Here is a 25,069-nt window from a genome sequence, read left to right on the forward strand (position 1 = left end):
TAATGGAAATGAAAGAAAATACCTAAGGGGAAGAATGCACAAAATTCTTCCTAGTAAGTATGTGTAAGTTCCCATCTGACCCTGAGATGTGTACACATACCACAGAGGAAGAGCAATACTCCTCCTAATGTTTGTTCTGCTGTGCTAGCTATTCATGAGAGCAGAGCTTTTGCAACGACTCAAATAAAAGTTTCTCAAGTTTGCTTTTTAATTTTGAGATATATAAGGGTTTATCTCCATCAGTCCTCTGAGAACTCTAATTTGGTTCTGTTACTGTCTGCTTTTTCCTTCACTGTGTGTAGAATGTGTCTCCAGTAAGGTTCCAAATCATTTAGTCAGTGGAGAGGGAGGATGGAAGTCCTTATGGAAAACACACATGACTTTGAGAGGAGACTTAACACTACTCCATGAACTTCTGTAAATCAGTTTCAGTGTTGAGCTGTGTAGCTTTCCACTGCCCCCTTAGTTCTTTTCAGCTGGTACACACCTTGAAGAGTCAGTGATTTTCCCAAACCCAGTAGCAGTCTCTTTTTGTCTGTTTATGCATCAAGGGAATACGCACGCTAATACCCTCCTCCTGGGTGTCAGATTTCCTTTCTTTGGAATTTTTGTATAGGTGGTGCCAAACATAGAAAGAATATTACTGTCCATCCTACTTTTTTTTTTGCCTTTCCTGCCTTCTCCTACTATTTTCCAAGTTGTCTGCCAGTATTGTTCTTCCTCCAGCAAGTTGGAGCAAATGAGCGTTCACATTTTGGGGATTTTAGCACTGCCATCTCAGATAATGAGAGTGGAGAGATTTTTGCATCAGTCTTTCTTGTAATATCCAGCACAGCATTTTCCATAAGATTCCCTTTCGCATTAGTATTAAGTATGAATTGCTCCTGAACATAAGCCCTTTGCTTCAGGCTGTTGCCACTTGCACTTGAAGGTCTCTTAGCTTAATAGAGCAGTTTAGAGAAGTGAGCAGAGTGGAAGCTTCCTATGTACAGACTCCAGGAATGATGATACATATCTCACATTTCTTCTGTGCAATTTCTCCACAGATTGCAAGACAACAGCAGCAGCTCCTGCAACAGCAACACAAAATTAACCTTCTTCAGCAACAGATCCAGGTCAGAGACTGCGTCTCCACCCATGCCCCTGTTATCTGTCCTCTCTCCTTTCTGTTTCCCCATACTTTCCCTCAGCCATTGTTGTCATAGTTTCTTTAAGAATCTCTGCAGATGGCTTACGTCTCACTTATGGAAACGCATGAGGATGTTACCTGTCATTAAGCCAGAATGGCCAGTTTCTGGAAGGCTTTGTATGATTAACACAGCTCCTACAAGATCAGGAACCAGATGTGAGAGGAGCTGGTCAGGGGTTTGCAGGACCATATGCTCTTTCAGCTGTGGATCAGGAGTGGCAAAAATGTTTGCCAGAAAGAGTTGGATTGCAATGGATCTCCTACAACTATTTTTGAGGTTTTGCAGAAGCAGTTTTCTTCGGTGATCACTAAGCAAGTGCCCCTCCTTCCCTTTGCCCCAGTCTGGAAATTTTCAGTACTTTGGGTGAAGTATTGTCTGAATAAGAAACCGCTCAAAAGGTTGGTTAGATTCAGGAGAACAGCTATGTAGGTCCTAGGTATCTTCAGGTTTACTCCTAGTAGAAAAAACAGGTTTGTTCCTAGTAATAGAAAAAAGTTGTTAACCCAGCATTCCCAGTAGACTTTATTTCACCTCTTTTTTTCCTTAAAGTATTCAGAAGTTTCTTTTCACACCATTGACTGTATTTCATTACTCTTCTTCCGTGTGTATGTATGCATGCCTGTGTTTTGGGAATAATGCAACTCAGTTTGCCCATGAAGATTTTCACAGAATAACAAAGGAGGAGTTTGACATTTCACAGATATCCAGAATCATGATAAAATCTCTGGTAGGTTAAGTATGCAATTATGTGTAGAGCATTGCAAGTCACTGTGGAAGTGGATGCTATGTTCTGTTTGATCAGTAACAACATGCTTCCTATGCTTCTCTAATGTTTCAGAATTAGTTGCCTAAAATTATGGGCTATATCCATAACTGGTCAAAGAAAACTTAATTCCAGCAAAATCAGAGGAGTTGGATGGCTTCACACTAGAAGAAAAACTGTCTCTGTCATTTCAAAGGATATTCTGTCAGTATCAGGACTATGAAAAACTTCTGGGGAAGGTTCACCCCTCTGTTATAAGGCAACTTATATACGAGATGTATTTGCCGAAAATAATTTTGAGATTGGTAAAGCCTGGGTTGGCCTTGACCTCTGTATTTGTTTTTCTTCTTTAAATTTGTGCATGGGGAGGGATTTTTCTTTATTGCTGTATCTTTAATAAGACTTTAAAAGGAAAACAATAGTAGAGTCTCTACAATAGCAAGGAAGGTATTTACATTTTTAGCATTTAGCTATGGTGGTGAGAGAGGAAGTTGTTTTATAAGCAGTGAATAAAAATAAATTGAAGTAACATAATTTGACCCCAACCCTTTTAAGTTTTAAGGCCTTGTAAAGAAGAATGAACTATGTAATTTTTAGGGTAGTGGAGAACACTGATTATTGATAATGAGATATAGAGCCTTTCATCTTGTGATCCCTGGTCCAAGTTTGACCTAAGTCAGTAGTAAATGAAAGTCAGCTAGCTACCATCTGATACAAGCTGCAAGCTTAAGAAGTTATTTGGAGGCCTGTCTCAAGGGATTTTGGATGAAATATTGACCCTGCCAAGGTCAGAATTTCACCTCCAGGGTCCGCTTCACACAAAACCCATCAGATTTGGGGCACCCTCCTTTTGGATGGTCACATGATAAAGGTCAAGAACTGAACAGGCAGAGACAATACTGTCCTCTCATTCCCACAGAGACGACCTATTTGTAGTGAAATTTTGATTATACTGCTTGCCTCTTGACAGTTCCCTGGTCTGTATGGTCATGTAGTCTCATGACTGCATGGTTGCAGTCCAATTACTGTGTCACTGTAGTCACCGATAGGAAAAAAACATTTAAAAATTTAAAAAAAATCGCAATGAATGCAAAGCAAAACATTTCTTCTCGGTTGCATGCTTAGTTGACTGTTGTCAGAGAGAAGAAACAATTCCTGAAGAGATCTGTCTTTGTATATAAATGGAGACAATGAAGCCACCCTAACATGCCCGTGTTTAAAACGGTCTATGAGTTTACAGTCAGGTTATGGTAGGTGGAACAAAACTGTGACATGAATGTAGCTGTGAGTTCAGCTTTTCTGACCTTGTCCTAATTAATCTACCAGGCTCCTGTCACATTGGCCCGGAGCTTTTAAATAGCATTAGATTTATTGACAGGGAAATATTCCTACAAAGTCTGGATAACTATTTGACTTATGTGCAATTGAATGATTAGGCTGCAGTTATGAACACAACCTATTTATGACAAAGGATTCGTTTTACTTGAGCCAATTTTTTCTAAGCTTGTAAGAGTTGCCATAATTCCAGATAAATTATTACACAGAAAAAAGCTATTGAAATATTGTATTGAAAACATAATACCCTAAGGTTAAAAAAAAAGCGCAACCTGACTGACCCCGTGATTTATGACTCCTTTCTCTAAGTGCGCTAACTTGGAAACAGTTCCCTCTCTCCTTGCCCCAGCATACAATCACCGATACACACACAATACACAAGCAGGGAGAAACTGCAACTTGTCTCTTCCTCCTTAGAGGAGTGCAAATGCTGGGTGTAACTATAGCTCAATTAAACTAGCTACTTCTGTGATGCTGAAGAAAGATACGATAGCTACTTGAGCTTTGAAAAAGGTACCTGACATGTGAGTCTCTGATTGACATTATGTCTTTTTCAAGTCCATCTCTTCTGAATTAACTAGGAGGAGGTTTCACTAATGCTTATCTTCATATAGAGATTTAAGTAAAGAGGTAATGCTAAACTGGAGAAAAGTTGCAGATTAGATTAAATTTAAGAAACCATATGACTTCAAAATGCTAATATATGGTCTGTACAGGATTTTGTGTTGTGGGAAATTGTTATAATATTTTTTTTCAGCTTTTGAGGCTGTTCTAGAGCTAATGTATGAAGAGGTTTGAGTTTCTCTGAATAATTAACAGAACCTCCCTCCATCTTATTTTATGCCACTTTGGAATGCATCCTCCCATGCACTCTGCTTTCTGTTCTATTTAATCTTCCTGTGTATGTGTATGGAAAAGGTTTTTGCTTTAACAGTTAGTGCCTGCTGAGTATTCGAGGTTTTCTCCCCTGCACACTTCAGTCTTGCTATTTTGCCAGAAATTAAACTGGAATGCCTGTTCTGTCCTGTTAACTCTTGTGCATCAGAAGCCCTGAAGATCTCAGGTTGTGTTTCAGGACAGCTCCGTGGCAATCTGCAGCTGTAGAACAGGCTCAGAAAAGAGCATGCAGACACCACGTATAGCTTAGCAAGTTCTTGGACTAAATCTAGTTTTGTCCTTCAAGGCCTCAGGGGAGCTGTCATGGTGACCTCCTCATCTTCTTTTGTGCGGCCACAATCCGCTTTCTGGTGTCCTTGCTTTAGAGCATGGTGAACTCCAGGGCTCTGTAGCTGTCCCATTAGGTGGGCAGTGAGTGAAAGCAACTTGAAGGCTAGATGCTTCTTTTTCATGATGCTGAGAATGTCCCCTGTACAGGCAATGAATGTGCGTGATGGTGTACCTTGAGGGGTGCCTCTGAGATGCAAAGTTTTGTGGGATGGTGAGGTTTACACTTCCCACTTGCTCAGAGATAAAGTAGCCCAGGTTGACGAATGAATAGTTTGAAGTTCAGTGATGAATGTCACTTTATTTGAACTACATTTAAAATGAAATATGGTTGTTAAAATTCATAAAGCAATTCATATTCAGTAGGGCACTGTTGATAAAATAGGTCAGCCTTGCAGCCTAAATTGTGATAAAACTGATGCTCACAATTTTGTAGAAACCTTGACAATGTTTTATGTTTTTCCTTCAAGCCCCAGCTCTTGGAGTCATGTGATGACAAAAATGCCAGCTTTCATTTCTTTAAAATGTAAACTTCCAGCTCTTGTATTTCCAAGCAAAATCTGAAACCATGAGCACTACAAGTTCCAAAATTAGAAGGCAAACAAAACTGAGGCCAAATGTTTTTTAAACTGTTCTGATTTTTAGTCAAATTTTTTTTTTTTTGGAGAGCCCAGCTCAAGATCTTGAAACACTTCAGGTTGCCAATAATGTAAAACTAAGATCTCAAAGCAGCAAGAAGCAATCATCAGTGCTTTATGATGTCTCTAACATTTGGGCCACAGTTTTGTTAGTTGTTAGTTTAATACTGCCAGTATTTGGTTACTGATTTGTATTTGTTTCTGGGTAACATACTTAGCCCAAGAACTGAGTGCTATCTGAAACCTGAGAGCAATTCCTGCCAGACAGCAGCCCTTTGATGACTCTGTGTGTTTTAACAGAGGGTTTTCTTTTTCCTTCAGAGCTACAGACTTGTCAGCAGTTGTTCTAAGGTGACACCTTTTCTGTTGGAAAGTTTGGATCTCTGAAGAACAAGAGGAACCTGACTGCATTCTGATGCAAAGCTAGAAAGGCATGCCTCTAGGTTGTGACTTCTGCCTGGTGCCTGGCCGGGTGGTGTAGGCAGCTCCAGAGCTTGGTGGCACCTGGCAGGTGTGCCAGGAGGGCCTGCTCCCAAGTGAAAAGCTTACTGTGGCCTCGATGGCCTCAAGCTTGCCGACCCTTAGCAGCTTGTCTGGCAGGGAGTGTGGGGACCATGGCTCTCCAGACCCATAACCCTTTGGGTTGCAGGTTTCCTGGCTTTTCTGAATCCCTCAGCTGCCCTGCGTGTCCTGGTTCTAAATAAGGCTTCCCTTTGTGTGTCTGGATCCAGATTTCCATCCTCCCCACCCACTGTCAGCTGGCTGTGTCCCTTCCCCCATGAGCTGTGTTGGTAGATGGAGAGGCCTGCCTATGCTGCTGTGGTCCCAAATCAGAATATTCCCATTCTCATTAAATTCTGATGTTTAAGACATTGTTCCAGTTTGGAATGTAATAAAATCTTGAACACTTGGAATTTCCTGCAGGATGGTTAGCCCCTTTTGTAGCCAGATCCATTTTTCAAAATCTGGTTATATTTTTGGGGAAAAAAAGAAGCATTTAATTTCTGAGTTACACAGAAGTTCTGAAAAATACTTCTTTAGCTTAATGTGAAAAGTTTTGAAATGACACAGTTGTTATTGTCAAAACTTTCCAAGCATCAAGAGGCTCTGGGTTGATTCCAGACTTCCAAAACACTGGTAAAGAGTCCTTCTTCCAGAGTGCTTTAGATACCGTAATTTACCCACACACTTATCTGTGGTGATATTGTTTGTTGTTCTTGTTGTTTAGATTTGTTGTTGCTTTTGAACTCCTCGGGTGAGCAATCATCTGTTATCCAGAACTGGATGAATGATGTTCAATCCTGTTTGTGTTGTCTTTGTTTGAGATTTTGATTGACCTATTTCAGATGAAGTTTAGTTGTAAAAAGTACCAGTTTCTCTTTCTTGTTGTGAGAAGACACTGACCATTTGGCTGTACATAGAGAAATGTGAAGTTGTGTTCCCTGCCCCAAACAGTTTGCACTTTAAATTATACTTCTAACTCAGCTCATCCTTTCATTTTCTGTCTCCTGCTGGAAAGCAAACTCCAGCAGGCACTAAGGGAGCTAAATACTTGGAGTATTTTGTGCCTATAATAAGGAGGGTAGAAAACCTTGCCCTTAATCCTTGCCCTTTGGTATGTTCCTCAGTGCAACCATAAGGAAATTTCTTTCCTGGTCCACAGCTTCTTGCATGTCCATAACCCAGAGTTCTCAAGGAGGCTTTAAAGGTAGATGATGAATCCTTCACTCGAGGTGCAAAAATGAGCAACCGCTGCACAAGTGCTTGGTTACAGATTTAGTAATGTCGGTTGCTTCTGAATTACCATTTTCCCTGGGAATTCTGATTTTCTAAGAAAGTGACAGCAGAGCAATGCTTCATGGTGCTACAACCTCTTTGCAAGCCATTGCACAGCAGAATAGTATTAGTTCTTCCATAGTTAGAGTCCTTTTTGCATATCAGAGAGAGGTGAGGACAGGTTTCCTTGGTAGACAGTAAAGCTGTTGAAGTGAGGGCCTGATCCAGCTCCCACTGAACATAGTGAAAAGGCTCTTATTCATGTTAGTGGGAATTTAATGAGACCTTTCTTCAGTAGGAAACTGTGAGAAAGTATCTTCCTTCTCACTCTACAAAATGTTTTCAGAACAGGCTCCGTCCACTGAGACGGTTTGGTTTTTGTTTTGTTTTTTGCCAGCGTGGATTATGACAAGCTGTGACTGCACAGTCAAACTGAACAGGCTCATGGATTGGGGACATTTTGTCCAAATTCGTCATGTGTCAGGAGCAGCTGTTTTCCTGCAACTTGTAAACATGGGCATACTGGATTCAGTGAGACAGGCCCAAGAAGGACTCACACTGCAGCCTTTCCCATGACTTTGCAACCTCTTCCCAAACAACTGAGGTTGCCGGCAAAGAGGCTAAACAATTGTTTCTCACAAAAGCTCTGCAGCTGATGTCCTATCAGTTATCAGAATAACTCGCCTGTCCCTTAGCAGGAAAAAGCCCCTGGGAAATTAATTACTCAGAAAAACAACCCCCAAAACCACACACAAAAAAAGAAAAAATACAAGGTTGGGGGAGAAAATAGGGAAAGGGAGGAGTGAAAAGAAAAATCTAGGCTGTTGGTCAGAATGAGCTAATTGCTTGCTGGCTTCTCAAGTTCAGCAAGTAATGCGCGTGTCTTGTTGAAGGATATGATGTGTGTACTTTAGAGTAGTAACCTATGGACCTTCACTTCCTTCCATTACTGTAGAAGTTAAGTTACATAAAAAGTTGTAGACGTGTTTATCTACACTTATCTGTGCAGTGCAACGTTTTGTACCAATGTACCGCATTTTTACTTCCAAAGATTATCTGTAGAGCAAGCATCTACAGGTGGTTCGGTCTCAGGCCTTTCCTGTACTCTCATACAGTCCAAATTTGCTGACTGGTGTAGTTGCACCAATGCAGACAGGGAGTATCTGCTTGGGATTTGCACAACTTGAATTTATTGAGATTGCAAGGGCATGTTTTAATTCTGATTAATTTTCTGAAATTAAACTTTTTTGCCTGTGCTGAGCTACACGGTTTCAACAGTAGTTGCTGATAATGAAGCTTTACCAGTCTAAATGTTCTAAAATTATGAGATTTTGGCTTTAGTGACTTTTTTCTTACCATTTTAGCATCTTTTCCTAATTTCCTTTTTGTTACTGAGCTTTCAGTGTTCCCATTTTCCAGTTCTCTCACACAGTCACAAGGGAGGGCCAGAAACTTATTTTTGTTAAAAAAGCAAAACACAACACTGAAACACCCAAAATAATCCAGCAGCTAGGACCGTAACAAAAATGCCAGCAGTCAAATATAGTCATCGCAGCTGGCAATACTGTACTCCAAGGTCTCATCTTGGTCTCTCTCCCCTCAGTCAGCGTTCTCTTGGAGATCTCTCTTTCCAGGGTCCTGTCGTCCTTTTTTTTTTTCTTTTTCGGATCCCCTCTCCAATTTCAGTATCTCTCTGAGGCACCCCACAACTTCGACCACTTACTTCCACTTCCAGCTCCCTGACATTGCGGTTCTGAGCAGTCTTACTTATGCAGCTGCCCACCTGTTCCTGCATCAACTCCTCCTTTCTGCCAGCCTTCCCCTTTCTTTTCCCTCGTCATTATTTCCACAGTTCTTTTAATGGTTTTTGTTGTTGTTTTAGTGGCTATAGAGCACGTATATGTCATTTTGTGAATGTTTGTATTCGAAATGCATGGGATGGTGTGTTGTGATGACTTTTGTATACCCATGCAGGTATTTACACAGCAGGCAGCAGAGTTACAGGAGCAGAAACTACCACAGTAGTTTGTATAAGTGGCTTGGGAAGCTGAACATGAACTCTTTATGGCTGTGGTCTTGTCTGTATGGAGTGTGTGTACTCATGAGCACTTTTGTTGTGCAGCCAAAAAAGGCTGCTATTGCTGCCTCTGCAGTAAGGTAAAGCAGGAGATAACAATAAATTTTTTACTGCTGGCTGGCGGAGGTGTTTAGGATGTGTTTTCTTTATATCTTCATCCGCCCCTAATTGAAGATGCTTTAAAATTGAATGACTAGCAGTCAAAACGTGTTTGCTTCAAGCTGAGAGGAAAAATGCTGGTGTCTCTGCTTCCAAACTGATTGCGCTTGTACACAACTGACAGCCACAGTCACTTTGAGTGACTGATAAGTGGGAAGCTTTGCCACTTATCAAGGAATGCACGCTGAAAAGAAAGGACTGGAGCCGTTCAGATGCTTTGGCATGTTCAAAATAAGATCTCACATCAGTCAGACTCAGAGGCACTAGGAGACATTTCAAAATAAACTTTATATCTATCTATCTATCTAGAGGCAAAGATTCAATTTAACAGACAAATCACTGTGTGACATCACATTGGCTCTGAAAACGAGAACATCATTATAAGGGTCGCCAGTTGCAAAATGACTCAGATAGCTGCATAATTTGAGAGCATTTATTGTAGGGTCTCTTCCCCCAGAACAAAACTAAATTTGAAAATTCACAACTGCGTGTCATTCTGGTCATTTCCCTAAATTGGGGGGTTTCACCCCTGTTGGCCAGGTGGTATTTGGTTTATATAGCATGTGACATCCTGAAGTATCCCAAAGAGAGTGAAGCTCTAAACCAAATTCGAATCTCATTTATGTCCTCTTCAGTATTATGGAATATATTTGGGATTGCCTGGCTTTAACTAAACTCACAAAATGATTAGGGTTATTTAGAAGTTACTATGGTTTTTAGCAATAAATAGGTTGAGCAGAAGATGTAAATTTTGTTGGTACATGTCTGTTGGTGATACTAGTTAGTGATACTTACATTAGGAGATTCTGACTTGCAGGAGATGTAATGTGAGGGTACATTTTCTTGTGCTGACTCTGTAATGACAGCAATAACAGCCAGTGTAGGGTTGGATTGATCCAGTGGAGGTGGTAATGTGTCAGTCTGCCTTAGCAAGCATCGTAAGAGTTAACCTGATCCAGCTCTCCCTGCAAACATTGTGTAGAAATAGAAGCAGACGTCATACTCAGAGCTGAGACGGGATGTGGGTCTTCACATAAAATGGGAGAATGAGGAGATAGAAGCAAGTAGTGTGTAATTTCCCATATTGGAATTTGGACAGGAGATAGCGTTGACCTTTAAGTAGTAGTACTGAAACAAAAACTGCTACCAGGTTTGCACCTCTTATACTAGCAACATTGGGAGCATTGATTTATAAGGACCGTTATCTTTAGTTAGATTCTAAGCACTGCATCTGGGCATACAATGCTTCCCAGCTTCTTCTATCTAAAATGGTTCCTTTTCTAACCGAAGTGTCTGTATTTAAGATACAGCATTGTTTGGCATTCCAAAGTTGCTACCAGCACCCAATACCTGTACCAAGAGAGAGAAATTTGAGGATCATTTAGTGGCAATGACTTGCTTTTCTGATTCGTCTTTTGCCGTGTTAAGTGATCCCAACTTCATTTTCATGGCTCATTCAAAACAGAGTACTTCAAACTCTCTGCTGGAATAATGGCTTAAAATGATTCAGAGGGAGAAGTATGTTTCCACCTACTGAATCAACACCACTGTCTTCACCACCTTGGATTTTCCTCAGACGTGTGGCATCCAAAAGCTGATGATGCCTTACCCTGCATAGTTTAGACAAGATGAGCTCACCGTTGGTAGTAATAGCATGGAAGAGGCCAAGGGGAACGGTTTTATTTTTGTTGTTCACTTTCTGTTGCTGGTACTGAATTGTATAGTATAAGTTAAAGTGGAGGGCAGTTACTTATGCTTGGTGTTTGTAGGAAGAGTTTGATCTCTTGAAGGGTAGCGATTGAAGGGGCAATGTGACTGAAGCCTGACTTAGAAGTTCGGACAAAAAGAGAGAGAAAAGTACCTTGTGGAAGTTACAGATCTCATGCCAGCTGTCTTTATTTTGCATATTGTATATAGTATCAATTTAAGTTCAACTTCCATGTAAGAACATTGAATAAAATGTGTAATGGGTAAATAATTGTAAGGAACCAGTTCAAATTTTTGTTCAAATTGGTTTTATATATCCTTTGAAGAGGCTAAGAAGTGTATGTCAGTGTTTCTTGTATTTATAAGTTAAATAAAATAATTAAAGTTCCAAGATAAACATAAGTTATAAAAACTAAAATGAAGACTTGAATGAAAGGTAATAATAATAATAAAATGGGACAAACTTAATTCACAGTGCTTGGAGTTTAAAAATATTTGACACAGTGGGGAAACCAATTTTATAATGTATGTGTTATAAAATAGTTGTTCTCAGATTTGACTTCTTTGAAAGATGATAGTGGTAGTGTTCAGCAAATTATTCTAAAGTTGAAACTTAGATAGTTTCAACAAAGTTGTTAATAGCAATTTAAAATGGATTTGGACAGAAATGATCACCAGATTTCTATACTTTTGTATGCTATGAAAATTGTATAGAAAGAAATACATTAGTTAGGTAATGAAGTAAGGCGTTTGAAAGTTACACATGCCAGAATTAGGTTAAATGGGTATTTTATTTTATTCCCATGTATCTCTGTCATACATATTGAATAAAAAATGGTATCCTGGGGGAGTAGAATTGCGTGATAATGTAATTGTAGACTGTACTCACAAGAGGGAAAATTAAAATTATGTTGACAGCCTTAATTCTGGCATTCCCTAATTTGAGTCCTTGAGTCCTTGACTTTTCATCCAAAGTAGAATTATTTTAACTGTGTTTCTATGTAGTTTTAATGACCATAAAATCAGATAATACTGATATACCAACTACCTATAGTGTACTGCCAGCACAGCTTGAACTCTGAAACGTCAGCATGGCAGAAGTGCCACATGTCACTTGAGTTACAGGAGAAGTGCTGTGTTCTCCTGGGCTAGCAGGAAAAAACAGTTCTTTGGCTGTGGTGGATAGGAGCCCATACTATGAAGCCTCTCTCTTTCTGTGTCTTGTTTCCTTTCTTCCTCCTCCTTTTACTTTGGCCTCCATCAAAATAGAGAAGACTTTTTTTTAATGCTGTGCTACTTGGAAAGGCAGATAGATTGCTTGAGTGCCTTTGTTGAATTTGGGCTGGTTATGCTGAAAATGGTGTTTGACTCTTTCTTTTCAATGCCTCCATTTTCTCCCCCTTTTCTCCCTTGGTGGAGTTGGGACCAGATCGCTTCTAATCACAAGTTGGCACTAATTCAAGTCTTTCCTCATAATTTACCACACTCTTTATGGTTTAACAAAAAAAAACAAGGCTGCAAGTACAAAATTCAGAGCCAGAGATCTTTTAGTTAAGGAATTTTTTGCTTTGAGTATTTGATGGAACCCTGTTTAAGCATTTGTCCCTTTAAAGCTCTGTGTGGTGAGAATATGTTTTCTTATCTTTCACACTGCCTGTAGAATCTTGTCTGCAGTTTAAACATTACTGAGCTGCAGTGTGTCAGCGAAAGGGGCTTTTTTATATACTGTGTGTAATGAGTTTTAAATTCCTAACATCCTTAAGAATAATGTATGTCTAAATTAAGTATCATTTCCATTTTCTTTCACCCTGGAGTCAGAATTTGTACTGGAGGAACAAGTAAGCATCTATTAAACAGCTGATTGATTACATTCTCACCTTATACACAGAAGCAAGCTGCCCTATACGCGCAAAGGAACACATTTCCATGCATGCATTTGGAATTCCCCGATTCAGATATCAATTGCAAATATCATTACTTTCATAGACATCGATTTTTAATGTCTCTGAAGGATTTAAGGAAGAAGGAATAGGAGTGTTTTCCACGTGGGGCCCACAGGTTATTAATACTTACCAAATTATAGCTGATCTTAGATGTGAATTGTTCAAGGCTTTATGAATTGTTCAGCCCTGCTGACAGTTCCTCTTCATCTGAAATCATGGCAAATAGAGAGAACCCTTAGTTTTGTTCAAGACGCTGATGATCACAGTATTTCCCAGTGATGCAGACAGACTGATGCATGCACTGGGAGATACAAAGTAAGCAGAAATGGACTCAAATTATTAGAAATTAGAAAAATTTAAGCAAATAAAGCTTTAAAGGTTCCTTCTTTTCCCCTTTTGTGATTCCTTGGTTGGCTCCATAGCCATAGAGACCCCTATAAAGGTTGCCTCTGTTCTGCCACAGAACCTGGTTCTGGCAGCAGGAGGTTTCGCTGTAGGATAGCTCTCAGATCCAGGAGTTTCTTTGACATTGTGTTAGGAAGTAAAGTTTTGGAGAGCTGATAATTCTAGTGACTAGAAGTAGAATTATTCTCTGTTTCTTGTATTTTTTTCTTTACCTGAGATGAAAAGCATGTTTGAAAGGTTGTTTTACAAGAATTTTGGCTTTTTGTATCATGAGTTTCAGGGTGTTATTTAAGTCTGCTTTCCTTGTGTTATTTCTTATTGTACACTTAAGAATTCCTGTCTTTTTGGTTCAATCAGAATAAAGAAATTGAAATTATGATTGATTTATTGGCATAGAATTCTGTACTCTATGTTAATAATATTCACACTTCTTATTTAAAAAGAAACACATCCAGTTTAGGTGTCCTTTACATCCCTTCAGTGTATTGAGGTGGATTTGTTGAAATCACAAGTTTGCTTTCTGTGTCTTTTGTGAGGGTTGTTTGAGCTCAGTAGCCTTTTGGGAGAAACTCTTGCAAAGGCCCCGTGGGAGGAAAATTGTCCATTGTGTTCTTTTGAAAGCCAGCTATCTTTTTTCCTGGAGCTGGGCTCAAGCAAGTTTATTCTTCCACGCAGGGATATCTTAGGAGGTTCCTGTCCTTTCTGGTGCCTAGGAAGCAGAGCTCAGATACGTATATTGTATTTGTTGCCATCATATAATCTGTGCAACTTCCCTACAAATATAAAGAATTATGCTTTCCCCAGCTGTTCATTTGATAGGATTCTAGCCCTTCATTTAGAGAAGACTGTGCTTCTCCAATTCACATTGTTTGAACCGTGGCCTCCCTTCTATACCTATTGTTTGTTTTGTCTTTTTTTGTTGTGCGTAACAGGTGTTTCTTTCAGGCAGCCGAGACAGCAAGGCAAGGGCTTCCTTTATGGCAGATCTCTTGAGACTTTGTTTAAACTCTTCTTTGTGATAAAAATGCCACTGCCTTCAAATGAATTGCACATGTAATCTGTATTTGCACAAATGCCCTCCATCCCTCTGCCCTCATTGCTGAGGTCTGTCTCTTTTTTGGTATGTGTGTTTGTCTTTTCTCCTGTCTTTTACCACAGAACCGATTCCTTTTTACCTTCCTGATACTGCACTCCCCTCAGAGCCTGGATGCAGCCATGGGAATGGTTTAAAAAGAGCAAACTGTTTCTGCAAAATGAACTCCCTTTTTTCCATTGTTTCCTGTTGCTGCCTCCACAAATACCATTGTCGGGCGGCTGGGAGAACCTTCTTCAGAGTTTCTCAAGCGGGAACCAGGGGTTAGAAACTAGGCCCTTTTTCTGCATCTACTGGAGAAGGTCTCAGTCCAGTGGGTTATAGGTAGCACAGACATTTTCCTTCCCATCTTACTTTTTTCTTTCACACAGGCTCGCCTGCTGTTGAGAAGGGCCCACTGCTGACAAGTTGGGTTTCCTGGCTTAGGCATGGGAATACTTTGGGGCCATCTGGTCAGTTGTGGCAAGAGCTAGGTATGTTGTAAGGAGAAGGTACCTGTAAGTCAGTACTCCGTGCTACCAACTTGCCTAACTTACATTTAATATTCTTTCTAGCTTTTGTTTTGAATAGGACTTCCACACTGTCTGATATGATCCTCTTCATTCTCTAGATGCTAAGACAGCCAGAGAAGCAAATGCAAACTAAAGAGGGGCAAGAGGCTGGTACCATTTTTTTTAGTAGCTTAGCTGGCCCTCGCTGTTCAGGTATCCTGATGGAGTATTGCTCACCTATAATGCATTATTTTCCTGCCTTTCTCTTTATGCCAGGTCATTTATTGGTTAGAAGTCTTGGGCGTGAAGAGATACAAATATGCGTTAGTCAGAAGAGATGAAATGGATGTCCTGGGATCTGTGTCAAACAGTTAAGAATATAGGTGTAATGACTTAGAGGGTAAGCAAAACCTCCAGAGAATGCTACATCTTCTGTGCAGGCTGCCCTGTGAACCTGTGAATCTGCAAGAGTCGAGTAACTTGCATCATTTCAATCTACCAGCGATAATGCATATCTAGAGAACAAATATGGATGGACTCTTGCTTTCAGTCTGAGACATAAGCTTCTGCTGATGGCTTTCTGTTGCTTTGATCAGTTGTTAGAACTTCTCAAATGTCATCTACGTTGCCTCTGAGATCCTCTCTGTATAAACTGTGTTCCTCCTGGTGCAAACTGACTGGCAGTTACAGTGGCGGGGTATCAGCACAGCCTAGACATGACACCAGCATTGTATCTATTTTAGTGCCTAACTTTGTGGCAGTGGCAGCATCTGTGGAAAATACAAAGATAACTGTCAGAAAGCGTGCTTGAAGGGTGTTTAATTTAGAAACATTAACCCCCCCCCAGCTGACATTTGCTTTAGCATGCAGTAGTTAACAGTGGAAGATTGGACTTTAATAATGCTATATAATATGATTTCCTAAATCAGTTCTTTCTCTTAAAATGTGTTGTCTGTTTTTGTTAGTGTTTAGTTACCTAGTGCAATAATCATGGTTCATTACATTATTTGACTCGAAACCCCTGAAGTTTTTATTTTTTCTTAACACCTAGATGGCAGGGGCCCGAAATACCCTCTTCCTGTAGAAGTGTAAAACATCATAAAATCAGAACATGAGCATTTAGAGACACTTTGTGCTGAGATAAATGACCAAGATGCAGAAGAGGCTAACATGATGTAACAGTTTTATCAAGTTCCACTCAGCTCCTCCTCTGTATTAATTTTCTTTATGTTCGAGGAACCTGCGCCACTGTTCTAATACGTAAGTACAAAAAAAAAAAAAAAAAAAAAGACTGTTTTAAAAAACCAAGCTGTTCTGAAAGCAACTATTTCTTATATTCAGGCGTGCAAACTTTGCTCACAGGCAGGTCTTGTGAGAGTATGGGAGCATTTTCTAAGAGCCTCACACCCATTTTCCTTTCAGACATCATCTCCCCATTCCTCCAGGAGTTGTCCTTTTGTTGGAGGTTAAGCCTTCTTTCCACCAACAGGGGACTTGAGGAGGCTCCCTTGGAAGCCTGTCATTGCTGTTCTTGGATATCACAAGACAGCAGTGCTTCCCGAGACATGTGTGAAGCTCACCTGCCCAGGGAAATTGCTACTCAACAGTCTGCTTTAAGACGGCTTTGCATGCGAAAGACTGATTTTCTTCGTTTTGGGACTGTTGCTCAATGGAAATGTCAGAAATATGGAAGGATAAATAGCGAGTTACATTAAAAAGAGAAAAAAAAGCACTCTGAAATTATCTTTTGGCTCCATGTTTTCCGAGGTTTTGCATTAGCGGGGACGAAGTCACGGTGTGTTGACACAGTCTAATGTGCAATGACATAATACCTGGAATATGGAGACAGTGAGAGGCACAAAATCAAACTTATCAGAGTTTTCACAGGAAAAGAAGGGATTAAAATTTGATGGTTAAAATATGGATTTTTATTTTTTTTTTAATAAAAACTATCCTAGTTCGATTGAGATAAACCTACTCAGATCTAATTCTATCCAGTCCCTGGGAAAAGTGGGACATAAGATGTTGAGCCTATTTGCCCAATCCCTTTTTTTAGAAATAAAGATTAGGGTAGGAAGTTTGGTCCTTATCTCTAAGGTTCTTACTGCTTCAGAAAGAAACTGAAATACTTACATGAAGGACACTTTCTTGAACTCATGATTTGTCTTCACTCAGATTATTTCAGAAAGCTTTGGCAATGTAGATTTCCCACAATGCTTGGCTATTTTTGTTTTACATACGTTAGAAGAACTATGATAAATTGTTGTTACTGCCTATTAAATAGTAGAAAGAGATGTCAAAATACTCTAGTGATTTAAAATTCAAATGTTACTGCATGTGCCTGGAAACTTTGATCTGGAAGCATCATCCCCCGTTTCATAACTACCAGGTGTGATTCTTCTCTGCCGTTTCATCCCTTGTGGTTAATAGCTCTGCAAAATAGCATTCAATTACTAAGTTCTACTTGCATTTCACAGCCTGTTTGCATGGATATTAGTATTAGTGTATGATCCAGATCTTGTTTAGCACTGTCATCACTGGATCTTGGATTTTTTAATTTTTTTTTTCTTTATGGTTTTGTTTTGTTTTGTTTTTAAAGCATCCTGTTTTTCAGACAAGGGGAACTGAGGACAGAGGGGAAGCAGCTTGCATATTGTTAGGCTGTAGCTCATTCCCAGAACCAGGAACAGAACCCATATTGTCAGTCATCTCCTGTCGGGCCACAGTACAAAATGTGAACTGAAGTGCAGAGTTATCAGAGATTCAGGCCTTCTAGGATTTTATCTTCTGTCTCCATTTTTACTGTTTTTCTATAGAATTTCCCATTTCTGTGATAGAAATCGAATACAGCCTGCAGTGATTGTGGGGTGAAAATGAGGCAGAGAAGCAAGTAGAAAACATCCCAGACAGTTTCAGAGTCAGATTTGTGTTGGTGCCATTACCCTGAATCACATCAGTAGAGTTTAATGTGGAAAATATGATCTGATCCATCAGTAAATTGTGAGTGAATAAATCATAAAAAGTTTGAGAGGGTCAGTTTCTGCCCTCTTCAAGGTGAGAAAATAATTTTCCTCGCATTTTTAACATTTTCTGTGTTTAATGTTTTCTAGATCCGCTCATTGTAACAAAGCCAAGTCTTTGTCAGCACACACATTTCTTTTTCAAGCATCCCTTGATTCCATGAAAACTGCCTAAACAAATCAGAGTGTAAGGCACTTACCAGTCATTATGCATGAAGCCTCTCCTCACCTTGACTACTGTTAGGTTTTTATTCCATTCTGGCTGTGCTAAGCTGGGCTAAATGTCAGTGGGATGCCTGCCCATGTTTTTTTGTCCTGGATTGATCTGCTCCAACTAAGAGTGGTTTGTTCACTGACTTGCTTTCTTTTCAGTTTCTGGATAGTTAACCTGCTTTCATGCCAGTCTTGGGGCTCTGGTTATCTAAGGCCAGCTTGTTGTATTTAACAGGCACAAATGGTTGTGCCTCGGGCCTGTTTTTCCCTTCTCTCCTTCTTCTTCTGTTTTTCATTTAATGGCTTGCTAATAATGAAACCACAAAGGCAACAGTAGGGGCGGCATAAACACATGCTCACCTACGGGAGAGTTGCTGATGTTTTAGAATTAAAAAACAAAACAGGATTATTATGATAATAAAAGCCAAGACAGGTGCTGGGCACTTTGTTTATTCACTGATTAAAACAGTCACAGTGTGACGTCTTTTCATATAATAAACTAAAGAGGGAGGTGGATTATTGCATTGCCAAGGCTTTGAGTATACCTTAAGAGAAAATATTGGAGGACCATCTGATTTTAAGGGTCACTGTGTATCACTGCATGCCGGGAATATACCTGGTTTGCGGGGTGGTGGGCAGAAAGTCAAATACTCAAAATAATTAGTCAGCTGCCAGAGCATTAATTTCCTTCTAATTTGGCATAGTCCCTTGTTAAGTCCCCAAGAAGCAAGAGGGGCGACTGTCTAAATCTGTGCCTCTGCCATTGAATAGGATGTCAAGTAGTGGAGGCAAGACATATGTTGCCCTCCGTGTTTCTCACATCTTCTCACCCGCCCAGCTTCTGTTAGGTGATTGTGAGCCCTTATCCTTTCTTAAACCAATATTAAGGTGGTTTGGATTGAGTTTTAAAAATCCTTAATCCTGTTCATCCTCCTCTAAACATATTGTGCCAGTATTTTTATAAAAAATGCTTTACTAGATTTCTCTTTCCTATTTTCTTAGTAAATTGGTTACTTCATATCTGCTAGAATTTTATTTTGTGGAAACAGATTTTAGCCATAAATGCCCTAATTTTCTGTCCTCTAGCCTCTTTACACTTGCATAAAGTTCTTGCCATAGCAGAAACTTTGCTAGGTTGGGAGTTCCATCTTTCCACTTTTATGTGTGTGTGTCGTATGAATTATCTGCATTGCACAATTAACAGTTTCTTCTCGAACCTGATGCTCTAAATCTGCAAATGCAGTGCGTAGATACTTTTTTCTTTGTCAGGCTGCTTCAGGCTAAACGTTTAGACTGCCACTCTGAGTTAATTAAACACCTATTTGAAGTTAAGCTGTTGAATGGCAAATAAAATAAAATAGTTATTTCAGGCCTCTAGAATGGTTATTGAGGTTGACACATTACTTTCTGCTTTGTCCCTTTCTACTTTTCAATCTCTCTACCTGCTCCATATGCTGCTTTTCTAGATGGGAACACAATATTTGACAGACAAGAAACTACCTTTAGCAAAGGGCGCTAGCTGAGGTTGCAGAAAGTATGTATGCAGAAATAAGGCCAATAGCCCTTGTCAAAGTTCTGAATTTTGCAAGTGGAAGGAACATATCTTTCTTAATGAGAACTGAATAATTTTATCTCTACCAACTACAGCTAAAAATATTGATCAGAAAAAGCAGCCATATATCCAGGTAAAACTCTTTTAACTGTAACTGTTAACCCTCCAGAATGAAAGAATATAGTGGGCTCTGCCTTTTTTTCCTCATTTGTTGCCAGTTTCTACAGTTTTTCTAATCTCCTGCTGCCAGGGGAAATAGTTGTTCGTAGGTTAAGCAGCTCTGTTTTTACAAGACATCTATACCTGTGTTGCCACTTGTAGAACTATTGGGTTTTCGTAGATAAAAATGTGTTTCGCTGAATTTTTGCAGGAAATTGGTGGATTAAATATTTGTTTTAAAATGGGTTGATAAACAGGGTAAGGCATAAAAATTTGTTGTACTGAGAAATTTTTTCATTTAAACATTTTTTTTTAGTGAAAGACTAAGGTTTTTACCCGTAAGCATCTTAAGCATGAAGTCTTTGAAATCAGGGAATTGTTACAGCACCTATTAAAAGCAGTAATAAAACCCTTTGTCTTTAGCAGGTGTTGTTTTGGGAGAATAAATTTCAGTAAGACAAGTGGTCAAGAAAGAACCTTCTGGGTGTTTGTTAAAGGTTATTACTTTCTTTAACCTCCTTTTTATGCACTTTGCCTTCTCCTCAATATACACATACTCACAAACATACTTCTCTGCGTTTCTGGAGTTCACTTATGTTTCTTTACAACATATGCTGATTTTACTTTGCAGCCTCATATACTGTGAGCAGGATGAAAGTGCTCTTGGGCTTCAGAGGAAAAACAGGATGGGAATTAATTTCTTGTTCAGTTGGTGTCAGAAGCAGCTAGACATATGAAAGAAATCAGGATCTTCTTAGACTGCCTGTTTGATTTTAGAGGAGGCTTAGATGTTCACTGAAATTTCCAGCCTTTCGAGATTCTCTCGTGAGTGCTTTATTCATAGCTGCCACTGAAAAAAAGTATATGTCACCAGAATAAAGCAGTTTTTTTCAGTTGGGCTAACGTCTCTGTGCTAAACATTTTGTGTGTGTGCCTGTGTAAGTCAGCATTGACAATTGAGCAAACCGCTAGGACAGCAGTGGTTTTAATTGTAATATTTTTCAGAGTGTATCAAGTGCAGTTTGCTTAGTTTTTCCTTAGGTTGCAGCATAATAATGATACAGTTGGTTTTGCTCACATCTTTAATGGATATGATAGTGCTGCTGAATGCCTTCTTGCAGTGTTTATTTCCATTGCAGAGGACTGGAAAAGGTGTGAATGACCTGAAGAAGGCAAAAATCAGTGGAGGGACCAATGTTTGTAATTTCTTTGTCCACTGAATCCTGCAGGGGAAGTGCCTTCTTTTTGTACTGCTGCTACTGTGTCATCCAGTTCGGCTAATTATTTGTACTTCTGCAGACAAGGTTTCAGCCAGCTCTCCTAAGCAGTTTTCCTTAGAAATGCAGGAGAGCAGTGTTCAAGTTAACAAATACAAATATGGTTGTCAGTTTTGGATAGGTGCTTGCAGGTACACCTCCAAAGCCAATAAACCTCAGGAGAATGGATTTCATAGGGTAGTGGGCAAGAAAACCCTGTTGTCTTCAGGTGTGTGTGTGTGTGCACATGCACACAACTCTGCAAAGGCAAAAGCTATTTTTAATTTCCCAGGACACCATTGAGCGTAAGCATTGTTCTCATACAAATGGGAAGGTGAAGTTTGAAGGAGTTAGTGATCTTGTTTAAGTTAAGATGTAGAAACCTATTGTTACTAGAAACCTATTCTTACAGCTAAGCAAGAGAAGACCATGTCTTTCCTCAGACATGACCAACTGGAAGATCTAAATTATCTCTGAAGGAGCTGTTTTTCTTAAACAAAGACTGTAATTCTTTGATCAAGCAATGTTATCATACTATGATGAGATGGGGTAAGGTTAGAAAGCATAAGGCAGGAAAATATAAGAGAAATCCTTCTCTTCTATTAGTTACATCATTGCTTTTTAATGACATTGTAAAGAATGGATATATCTCGCCTTCTTTGAAATACATGGGATGGTTCAGATGTTCTTTAATATTATTGTAATCCTGTCCATGCGCAAGATACTGTTTACAGCACATTATATCCTCTATGGAATCTCAGATCTTCTGAACTCTTAATTACTCAATGAGATTTAGATTTAAACCAATAGGATTGTGTACTGGATAAGATACCAGTTTAGTCCTGTCCTTACTCTATAACCAAAGTTTATATGGTACAGAGTTTATCTGGATGTTGACCTGTATCCTATAGCAGTTAGCTGTCAAGCTTCGGTGTAGGCCACCAGTCTGAAATATCAGGTGCACCTCCATGGCCAGCAAGTAAGAAGGGTGATAAATTAGTTGTGATTCAAATGCCTTAATCTCTAGCTAGAGGAAATATCAATCTTGGACAGAGACACTAACCTCAAATGAACTCGTTAGGTGCATTCCCAAAGCTTCTCTGCTTTCTCTATACTTTATTATTGGTAGCAGCCTCATCTTCTTCCCTATCAAGCAGATCAGATATTCCAAGAAGCCATTTTGATTCCTTCATCCACTGTCTCTTGTCCCAAATCTTCTTGATTATTTTGGTATGGCATTTCTAAAATCCAACTTTTGTTTTCTTCCACCTAAAACTTTCAGTCACATCTTTGTCAATCTTACAACTTGATTGCTGAGTCTTCTATTGTCATTACACTTCCATTGTCTCCCTGCTTCCTTGGCAGGACATTCTCCAAACACTTACTGTTGTCACTTAACTTCTGACAATATTATTTGACACAACTCATTCCTTCAGCCTGGGCATTAGCTCTTTGTTTTCCGTAACATGAAATTAAAGTTAAGTGTTTTTTCTCCAAGGTTCTTCACACATCTGTCACTCATACTTTTTCTCTTATAGTTTGTTCTGATCCTGTTGTTCTGATGATGCTCATGTCATTGTTTTTTTTGTTCACTTTTCCTATCCTGTCTTACACTTTATTCCAAAGTGCCCCAAATGTGTAGACTAACATTTACAGAATGGTCCAAGCCTCAGTATTGCCCAAATGATTCCTCAAATTTTAATGCTGCTGTTAGCTGCAGGCAGCTAGCGAACCCATGAAATTTAGACTGGAGCCAAGCACAGCACCCTGAATAATTTTGGTAGACATTTACTCCTTTCTACCTTACCATGTTTCACACTTGTGGTGTCTTGTCTTTAAAAAAGATATAAGAATGTGCAGGACTCTCTTTGATCATGCATAGTCAGATGTTGAACCTCTGGAGTCCTCTGAACTCTCTCGCAATATAACTGATAAACGATGACAGTAATAGAAAGATTCACTTGACTTACTTCCCTCTCTGAATTCACCTGGGTTCTGAGAGTTAGTGTTTTTGTGTGACACAGCCTTGTGTTGAAGAGTCTTGGCTGATAAGGGGCATCAATGTGGTCACGGTAGTCACCTTCCACCAATCACTTGATACTTTATTGCACGAATCCGTAAAGTTCTTCCTTCTGGATAGCTAATTATCCAAATGAACTCTGCCTACTCATGGATTAATTTGTCCATGTATGTTCAAGGCTTTTGATACTACTTAGGTTCAGGATTGCTATGAAATATGTACCCAAATTTGGTTTTGCAGCATCAGTTTCTCTCTGCTTCCTACTGTCTGTTCACTAGACTTTAAGTTGCTACTAATGCCTGGACTCAGGGATGCTGAGGAGTGGAGGAAGCTTCCTTTATCAGAAAGATGTGAGTAAACTTACACTTACTCATTCCATTCCTGTTCAGTATGGGCCTCATCAAAAGTATAGTTTGAATTGTAGTCTGGTTCACACACAGCATTCATTCCCCTTATGCCACAGAAAGCAGATAGTGGCAAAAGGCAAGCTGTAATAAAACCAAAAAGCACCTGATGTTATCTGTTCCCTCTCGGGAACTCCTGCAGCTTTCAGTACGTTTGTGTGCAGCTGAGTAAAAGAAAGGTAGCGGCGGGATTATTAGTGAAGAGAGCAGTTTAGGAGAGACATGAAAAGGGGACCAGTTCTTACTCTGATTCCCTTTTTTTCCCATGCAGTTAAAAAGAGAGAATAGTTTAAACATGCTTCTGTCAGACTCCTTTCATTGGTCTCTTTTTCTCAGCAAAGTTACCAGTGGTTTCATTCATAAGATGATCTTGAAGGTTGTTTCACTGTCACTGGGATATAGTTAAAGTATTTTGTAAAGGGTACCACTCAAGTGTAAAGATGCCTGGTAGGAAAAATAAGGCCCTTGCAGAAAAAGAGCAGCAGCCCATCAGATCTTGCTTTTTCAAACCAGGCAGGATCCCCCATGGAAAGATTAATTACAGTCAGGTTTGGAAGACAGTCTTGCTGTGTTTTTTTTCTCCTAACATTAGAAAAGATGAAGGGGGTGATTAGTGTGCACAAAGCCTCTGATCAAACCAGCACTGAGGTTTGTGACAGGAGTTTCAAACACTTTATGGATCACTAGTGCTGACAGGTAGATCACACAAGCCTTAAACAGACGTTTAGTGAGAAGATGAATGTATGAGATCTCAGACATGTAGGACTCCTTTGCCTGGCCGTAATAGCCTGTGAAGCATAAAAAAACCTTAATTTTTTCTTTTTTAATTTTTTTAAGGTTGCCCCACTAAAAAGGGAGAACTGAAAGTACTAACAAGTTTGCATTAAATTTGGGATTTCTCTTTTTTTAGGCTGAAATTAAATATGGCCAGGTTCTTAAAGTTGCTAAGCTTTTTCTTTAGGAAATGAAGGCTATTATTTTGGGATGTATGACCACAGTTTGCCCTCTCTATAAAACTGTTGCTCTGAGCCAATGAGTGTGCATGCTCTAACAAGGTTCGTGTGAGATGCTCAATTGGAATAGAGATATGGTCAAATTAAATTACAAAGGTCTTTGTACCAGAGAGCTTCAGTAACAGGGTGCTTTTTGTGGGATATGCATACTCTGTAGGATACACTGCATCAGCACAATGAGTTGAAAACACAGTAATTATGTAAGGCTTGTTGAGCAAACTATTTACTAGACCTCTTTGAAAAATTTTGAGTTGTTGATATGAAGGGAGGAAAATATTGCATTGGTGCCATTTATTACGAAAATTCATAAGTTGGGCATGAGTTTTAGTACTTTCTCAAGAGAAATTATCTTTAGCCTTGTACTTGGTAGTCACAAAATCCTCTCATTTGGAGGTGAAAATGCGCTGTGTAAGGGACAAGGAGAGACCCTCCCTATCTAGCAATATATTAAGACCTTGGCAGAAGGTCTGATGAATGTCAGACACCTGGAGGGATCTATTCAATTTAGAAATGGGCTCAAGCCAAAAATTTCAGAACCCACTCTCAGATTTGAACACTCTGGAGTTCAAGGATTTTTTGGATAAAGGGTTTAAGCCACTCTGTGTAAATAATCAAATTACAAAATTTGATC

At 39.4% G+C, this 25,069-nt stretch overlaps 1 protein-coding gene across 1 annotated transcript in view; it reads left to right on the forward strand.

The window, feature by feature from the left end:
• Positions 1-25,069, forward strand: part of LOC104465916 (transcription factor SOX-5-like) — a gene marked incomplete at its 3' end in the record, with an annotated part of 132,682 nt that overhangs the window by 17,055 nt on the left and 90,558 nt on the right. The window contains exon 4 of the mRNA XM_010079153.1: positions 1,047-1,127. Within this exon, the coding sequence (XP_010077455.1) occupies positions 1,047-1,127 (81 nt within the window). The remainder of the gene's footprint in view (positions 1-1,046; positions 1,128-25,069) is intronic.

The sequence above is a fragment of the Pterocles gutturalis genome, unplaced genomic scaffold (assembly GCF_000699245.1).
Source record: "Pterocles gutturalis isolate BGI_N339 unplaced genomic scaffold, ASM69924v1 scaffold33103, whole genome shotgun sequence".
Lineage (NCBI taxonomy): Eukaryota > Metazoa > Chordata > Aves > Pterocliformes > Pteroclidae > Pterocles > Pterocles gutturalis.